Source organism: Crocodylus porosus, unplaced genomic scaffold (genome assembly GCF_001723895.1).
Source record: "Crocodylus porosus isolate Cpor-Errol unplaced genomic scaffold, CroPor_comp1, whole genome shotgun sequence".
Lineage (NCBI taxonomy): Eukaryota > Metazoa > Chordata > Crocodylia > Crocodylidae > Crocodylus > Crocodylus porosus.
Window position 1 is genome coordinate 49387339 of NW_017728906.1, and position 8589 is coordinate 49395927.

The window sequence follows — 8589 nt, forward strand, 5'->3', positions numbered from 1 at the left end:
GAAACACAGAATCAATTATCTATACCTTGGTTGCAAATCCTCTACCTACCTACATATGTGCACTCTCTGTTCCCACTTAAGATGGTGGTCTTGTGACAAAAATTAAGTATGAACTTTTTTTGCTGGAAAAAGGCCTTCCTGAAAACTAACATATTTTTTGGGAGGAGGAGGGGAAGGAGAGGGCTGTTTGAAACAAGTCAACAAAATGACCGTGAATTCATAAAATACTTCACTGTCACCATATCCACATCTGAGCTGCTGCTGTCTCACCTTGCAGAGAAGGGGTAGGGCATGGCTACAGCTAAAAATCCTTTTTTTTTTTTTTTTTTTTTTTCCTCCCTCCATAAATATCCCTTTCAAGTCCTCCTTTAAAATCAGCTTCCAGATATTTTGCAAAAGTATACATTTAGCAAAGCTGAAGAATATCAGGACTCCTTTTCCTCTTATTGCTGGACAGTGCTGTCCAGGTGTCTGAAGGATCCCATCAGGAAAGTTACAAGAATTTCCCACAGAAAGGGGAGATAGATGGGTGGGACTCTAAGGGAGGAAGAGCTATAATTCAGCCTGAAATACGACTGGTTAGACCTTCCAAACATGTTTTCTAAGGCAAAGAAAGGAAAGCGAAGACTACAGATGACAACAACACTACATCAGAAAAAAAGCATGTATTAAGTAACTTCTCTTTAAAAATGACCTTATTTTATTCATTGAAAAGGACTAACAAACAGCTAAAGTAATGCTGTTTTTTTGTACTGTAGTTCATCTTCATTCCTAGTATGGGACAGGGAAAGTGCCTTCCTAATTAAAGCTTGCATTTGTGTTAATTTTTGTAACCAACTCTGAATTTCCTACAGCACGGCTAGCTGAAGTCACCGTGCAAGCCATTATCGGCACTGCTGAACAAAACTTATTTCCTCCTAGTCTCAGTGCATTTATGGTATCATTTTCAAAGGTTGTTGTCTGTATTCCACCTTTACAAACCTTTCCCCATTATGGATCCAAGACAGTGTAGTGAAGAGAGGTGTTCGAGGCTTTGAACATCATTATTCAGTCTGTGCACAAAACAGACTTCCTTGTGTACAAAACAAGGACGTAACTATTCATGTGGCAGCCTTAGTAAGCCTGGACCTAGCTTATTTACATTAAATCAACATGGAAGAAAATTGTTTCTGGCTGAGTCTGAACGAACTCCTGAGTTTCCACAATATTTAAGGATAGATATGGAAAGAATTGGACTTGAACAAAGGGAACAGTTAAGCCTGGAATTCAGAGAGAAAATCCCTACACTGCTAATGAACCACAAGTAAAACTTTAGAAAGCTTTTTATTTTATAACCACTTAAAATATTTAACTTCTTTCCATACACTGCCTTTGTTCTGTCAGGTTTAAATGTAGGATAAAACATTGGTGTTTAAAGCAGAGGTGTCAAAACACATGGCTTACAGGCCAGATCTGGCTCATGAAGCTGCTCCATCTGGCCCACCAGACTACTGGCAAGTTAAAGAATTTGAGGACATAGCCATTGGTGGGCAGGGCCTGCCACATAATTCAGGGCCATGGAGCCCTGGTGGATATGGCCATTGGTGGCAGGCAGGTGAGTGAGAGCCATGCAGCGCAGCTCTTGGTTGCCTTGCAGCTGCCTGTCCGCCCCCTGCTATTTGCACACCTCTGCCATGGAACGTAGTTGCCTGGCCATTGGCTGCTTGTCCCACTGCTGCTCTGGTGGCTGTTTCTGCCACAATGGTCAATGCTGCAATGGCACCTATCACCATTACCACCACCCCGTTCCCCTGGCTGGACCTAGCTCGTGAGGAGCCCCTACAGTCCTGATCTGGCCCAGGGATCCTGGTGAGTTTGATACCCCTGGCTAAGGAAAATGTACTCATGTTATGATTTCACAAATAGCCAGTAAACCCTAAATACATCAAAGGGAACTCAGCATTCTTTTGCTACAGGGCTGGGGTCTTTTTTAATCAGAGGAGCATTTCCCATTGTACTGCTAAAACTGGCATGGAAACAAGACGACACACTGAAATATGTTCATGATAATAAATATTAGTTGCATTGAAGGATGAAGGAATTAAATGAATGGCTGAAACATTACCTGTGGGAAGATATGGCAAAACCTAAACTAAGGCTGAGATACAGCCCTTGGTCAATGTCAGTTCCAATTTTTACTTGCCTGTGTTAATGTGAATGTGAGGTGTCTGCTCTATTACTATCAGTTTACTTTTACTTTAGCTCAACTACTGTGGTTTGGGGGTTCAGGGAACTTGTTAGGTATTTCATTCAAATCTGTTTATTCATACTTGCAGAGAATCAGCATTTAATCAGGGCTCATTGTACTTTTATAATATTATTTTATCATAGTATGACAGTAATTATTAGCAACTAAAATTCAGAAAACCAGCAAAACATTTCCAGTGTTTTCAAAATTCCAAAGGCTGAAATGCACAGAATAAATTCAATAAAAGCATGAACAGGAGATGAGGAATATTTAGTTCCCAACAGCATGAACTCAGAAAATGTTGAAATGGACCTATAAAGTTGACTTACTCCATGAGAGGGGAAAGCTGCTTGCTGTTAAAAGTACTGAAACAGGCAGTGACATTAATAAACATGCTGGGAGAGATATGAAGACAAAAGGAACAGCAAGAAGAGAGTATCTCAGTTCTACCAGAGCAGAAGAGCTGCACTTGGACCAAAGAAAAGGTTGGAAGGAAAGCTATATCAAAAGAGAAACCTAATGCTCAAAGTACTAGGGAAATATCTCCTTTCATGCAACTCCCAAATGAAGACCTACACTGGGAGAGAGGACTGAAAAAACTTACAGCTCCTGTCAGTGTTCAGCCTAAGGACTGGTGATTCTATTGCTAAACTTCTATGAATGAGCAAGCCTTAGGGATGATGAATCAAATTTACCCAGAGTTAAGTGGGTGTAACTCCGCTGACTGCAGTTGAGTCATACTTGCTCAGGGCCCTGACGTGCCCCAGTCTCCTAAGTCTATTTCCTTGAAGTACATTAAATGGAAAAAAGAGGAATTGGATCCAGGTGCTAAATAACAAGAACCCCTCAACAACCAGTTTTATTTGGCCCTTTTGTTTTTCCGAAGTAAACCAAAATTCTACAGAGCCTTCTCTGAATTTTGAATGGGCATTCTCTTTGATCTGCATGGATTTTAAAGATATTGCATCACATCTATGAACTACAGTTAATTTCCTAGTGTCATTAGCTAAAACTGCCCCTTTACATTAACCATATTGATCACTAGTTTTCTTTGCTACCACCCTCCAATCCAGAGACTGTTGCATTTCTTTGGTACTTTGTATAAGGGTCACAAACCTGGATCCCACAGATATTTTTGGCATAAGGTTCAAGGCTCTACACCCCTTTTCTAACGCTCCAGTCTCTAGAGCTGGTGGGCATCAGTCACATGCTAGGAATGAGGTAAAGCAGTCAAAGGGCTGCTCCAATTTGTGACTGCCTACAATGTGCATCTATCACCTTCCTACTCACCAGCATACCTCCTACCTTAGAAAGTACAATCAATTGTATGAAGCTGATTACACCAACTATCTGTCTCTCAAGTATGGCACAGAGGCCAGATTTATGGCTGTTATATATTGCTGAGAAGGCTCAAGACAGCCATATTAAGTTCAAGGATAGTGATGTGGCAGCAGCAGCCAGGGTATTTGAGTCCCTGAGACCATGGCCCTTCCCCCTACCTGCCCACTGTTCATCACTTGGCACTCCCTGCTCCTTCTGGTTTTGCTTACAGTACAAAACTTGTTTATTATGCCTCTGACTGTATATTTATCAGTGAAGTAGAGAAAGAAAAGATGTTGCAGAAACATATGATACTTTCCTGCAGTAAAACAGAAATGTTGGGCTCCTATACACATGCAGGAAGGCTGCTCCAACACACTGTAATTACAGTGCATCGGAGCACACTCAATTAATAGAGTCTGCTGAAGCGTGGTAATTACCATACTCCAGCAGAATCCAGCATCATGTGTATCAGTGTCCCTGCACTGAAAAATGGTGGCAGGGAGCTTTAAAACTCATTCGATGAGCTTGAGTTCAAAGCACCCCTCCACCATTTTTCAACATGGGGATGCTGATACACATGATGGTCCAGACACTTTTAGTTAGTGTGGCTCTCAGAGCCCCCCACCTCCTGGAGCACCTCTATAAACAGCCCTAGTTGGTAAAGCTGATGCCCAAATATCTCTTATTCCATACATATGAAACTATTTGAAAAATGTGGCACACACAGAATATGGAATACACTTTGGTAGATGGCAGCAACTCCATATCGGCTAAGAAGCAAAACTCATAAGACAAGTATCTGTATTTTCCCAGGGCATCCAGACTCATCACATTTCAGGTTTCTTTGTCTTTAATTCCTTTTCAAGGTGGCATTTGTTATTGTTCACCACAAACAGCAATTCCTTAAAACTCTCAAAGTCAGGTCCTGTGAGCAGCTGACTGACCCCACCTATTCTTCATTAATTTTAAGTTGAGGGTACTTATCACCTCCAAAGATCAGGCCCCAAAACCTGAATGTTCCTGAAGGGGTCTCTGTTTCAATACTCCCTTTTCACATCCATGTTGTGGCAAGGAATTTAACAGAATTGGCAGATTCATTACAAACCTGACAGGGCTGCACCATGAGCTATGGCCTCAAACTTGCAACCTCTGGGCTGTTAACTGCATACCTTAGCATGTGCGCCACCCCAGCCCCCAGCTTCAATACTGACTGCAGAGAATGCCCCTTAAGCTTTACACAGGGGTTTTTTCTGCTATCATATTTTAATATTCCCATCACAAAGTTAAAGCTGTTGCTAAATGACAGCAGGAAAGGCAATTTGGAAACACTGTTATTAAAAATAATGGAATGGAATGCTAAGTGTCTGCTCTGTGTCACTTAGTCATCATCCACCCCAGGACTTTATTAACTTAGTCAGAAGGAAAACAGCCATGTTTTCTAATGGAGAACTTACTGCTGATAATGCACTTGACAAATGTCCACGCTTTCTTGAGTAATGAGAGGCTATGTCATCAATATCTTCCTCTGTCACATCCAGGTAATCCTAAAAGACAAAAAAAAGTAATTCGATTGCTAATCTGCCTGAATCTCCCTCCAGGTACTTTTTCTGTTCAGAAGCCAGAGCACTGCAAAGTTGGCCAGGATCTCTTCTTTGGTTCCACTTACTAAATTGCAAAGGGAAGAAAACAGATAAAAAATACATAACTACTTTTATTCTTATTCATGGTAACATTCTCTAGGAAAGGGTAAGATGCTGTAAGTCTACAGCTAGGAATAGACATTGTGCCTGTGTTTCTCCTGGAATAAAAATATCCCCGGATTGGCATGTATATATATCATCCTTTTAATCAGGGTTTAGTGAGTGGCTTAACACACCGCTACTTTTCTGCCACCAACTCAGTGATGCAATCCTCGGATAACCATTCAGAAGCACTTCGCAATGTCTCAGGATAAACTATTAGTACTTCTTGTGCCATGAATTTTCTTAAGATGTATCCTAACACAAAGGATGTGGATGTCTGAATTATTTTACTTTGTCCCAGGATAAAATGGTTTATCATGGGACAAACGTGATGTCTGTTAGTAGCCTAAAAGAATTCAAAGTTGCAATACGCTCACTGTTGAACTGTGCTTATTTCTTTTCTGTTCCAGTCAGGATGTTTCTGTATCCCATGAAAAAAAAGACAACAGGCTTTCAGGGAAACCTGATCCATGCATTCTCACTTATCACCTGGGAAACTCAGCTTTAGCAACAGTCAGCCAGACCCCTTATAAGGATAAATCAATGGTCATAAATCAATGGAGAGCTCCATTGACTTTTCTCTTCTCTATTTCAGTGGAGTCATGTTGACTTATACAATCTTACCTGCTTTTTCCTGTGTCAAACTGTATCTCTGATGGACAGTCTTAGGCCCCCTCTCCACATTACAGTTAAGGTGTGATTAACCAGTAATCAGGCCTTAAAGAGTGACCCAGCTACACCCAATTAATGGCAAGATAAAACAAGCAATAAGCTACAAAATTATTCCACAAAAAATGTGAAATAACTTTGTAGCTTGTTCTAATGGTGCCATTAATTGAACGAGTGGCCTTCCCATGTGGTTGGGAGCCTCATCAACTGAGGGGCTCCCAGTCACAGGGGTGCACCCACCTGCTGCCAGCTGCCCCACAGCTGACAAGGCTCATAGGGGGACCATGCTGGGAATGTAGTGGCAACATTCCCAGCACGGTCCCCACTTTGTGCCTCGTCAGCTGTGGGACTTGCAGAGGGGAAAACACTGCCTCCCTGCGAGCCTCGTCAGGTGCAGAGCTCACAGCGAGGACAGCACCAGGAATGCTGCCATTGCTGACAGCCTCATCCGCTGCAGGGCTTGCAGTGTGGGCAGTATTGTTGGTAGCAGGGCTTGCAGTGGGGGCAGCGGGGAGAGGCAGCCAATCTAGGGACACAGCTAGAACTGGTATATAAATGTGGAGTAAAAATCTAGAACCAGTATTTTCAAGTTGAGTGATGTGTTAGGAAACATTTTGGGAATTTTCTTCCTCAATTCCACACGCACAGAAAAAAGCTAACTATTAATATTTGCTGCCCATCTTGTTGACTACTACCAGATTCTTGAAGCTGTCTAGAACAGGGGTGGACAAAATATGGCCCTCAGGCCAGAGCCGGCCCACCAAGGAATTCTATCCAGCCCATGGCAGGTCCCTCGGCCCCACCTGGCCCAGGCACAGTGTGCAGCCTGGGCTATGGCACACACGGCCACTCCTGCCATCTCTGGGTGGGCAGTGGGGCAGGGGCACCACAGTGGCTGGACTCAGCTTCCTGGCAGCCTCTGTGGTGGTCGCTTACTCTGCCTGGCTGCCCCTGCCAGTCTGCCCCACACCCAGTGCCAGGGGTGCCAAACAGAGTGGATGGGTGGGCGGGGTCTTGATGTTGACCAGCCTAGGACCTCCAAGGGCAGGATGCACTTGGCTGGTCAGATGGGATGGGGCCACAGGCCAGCAGGGAGTGGCCTCTGGGAACAGGATGGGCAGGTGAGGCCAGGATCATGGAGTGGTGACAGCATGGGGCTGGGGCCTGGGGCAGAGTCCATTGAGACCCGCTCCACCTACCTGCCCACCTGCTCTGTCCATTGCCCGCGATGATGGGTGTGGGGCAGAGGGGCCCAGGGCCAGTTGCTGCACTGGATCAGCACCCCCCCACCCTCTGGCCAGTAACAATTCACCAAAACACCTTAAGTGGCCCTCCAACCCAAATAATTGCCCATCCCTGATCTAGAAGGATAACATTTTAACCTCCATTTTACACTACAACAATTATGTTTCTCACGGGTGCTATAGAAGCACAGCTACATAATTACTGTTGCTTATTAAAGTTTGAAATGGTAGGAAATTAAATAACCTCGTTGTCTCTGCTGGGGTAATAAGAATAAACAGGATCCAATTATTATGGAAAATGGCTGAGAAATGATGAATAGTGATGAGTATCACTATAAAGTAGCGGAACCGGTGTTTTTACAGGCTTTAAAGCACTAATTTAGTTTAATAACACAAAACATACATTTAGGGAGTTCTCTGACTTTAGAACAGAATGCCGTAACCTTTTTCAACAGCTCTTTGGTAAATATATTCTAAGTATATATATTTTTTTTATAAAGTCTAACTGGTAATTATAAATCAAGAAACATCATCAAATCAGAGAAACGAAACAAGAAAAAAGCACCTATATGATTTTCCAGCTGCTCTCCCTACTAATCATCTTTACTGAAATCCCTACAAACCTGCTGGGAGTAAGGCAATCACCTGACTCATCTGCTCTTACCCACAACCTGCTTTTCACATATATGTGGGGTATCTCCCACATCATTACCCATGGTAATGAGTTTCAGCCAAATAGTGATAGACAATTAAATATGGTCTTCCAAGAAATATCCCAGCTACTACCCCCAGAAGAACATGAAAAATGAAGATGTGACCTCCCTTGTCTGCAGATACCAATTTTTGTTCTAATGTTCTTCATCCTGCCTGATGACTCCCACAGTACCTCCAGGGACCTTAAATCATGACATAAGGCCACAATTTTTATCTCCCACAATACGACTGTTACTGTAATGCACCCCCATCAGCTCATACAAGGAATCCTAAGGCAAGTAGTAGGTCCAATTATCCCTTGGCTCCAGCATGGATTTCTGTCCATAAATACAGGACACAATTAGCTTCTAGAAAGGCTGGTTGACTATAAAACAATTTAAAATTGTTAAATGGGTCGCCAACTGGCTGGTGGGCTGCACCCAGAGGGTGGTAGCGGATGGGTCCTTCTCAACCTGGAAGGACGTGGGCCGAGGGGGTAAAAAGCACCCTGTTCAAATTTGCTGATGACACTAAGATGTGGGGGGATGTGGGCACACTAGAAGGAAGCAACAGCCTACAATCGGACCTGGACAGGTTACTAGGGTGGGTGGATGAGAATACGATGGGATTCAACACAGACAAGTGCAAAGTGATGCACCTGGGGAGGAACAACCGGCACCATACCTACAGG

General features: G+C 43.3%; 1 protein-coding gene across 2 annotated transcripts in view; it reads right to left on the reverse strand.

The window, feature by feature from the left end:
• The window catches only part of SYTL5 (synaptotagmin like 5), a 92586-nt gene that overhangs the window by 25597 nt on the left and 58400 nt on the right, over positions 1-8589 (reverse strand). For both annotated transcript variants that reach the window (XM_019529113.1, XM_019529112.1), the window contains exon 9: positions 5005-5094. In XM_019529113.1, coding sequence (XP_019384658.1) covers positions 5005-5094 — 90 coding nt within the window. The remainder of the gene's footprint in view (positions 1-5004; positions 5095-8589) is intronic.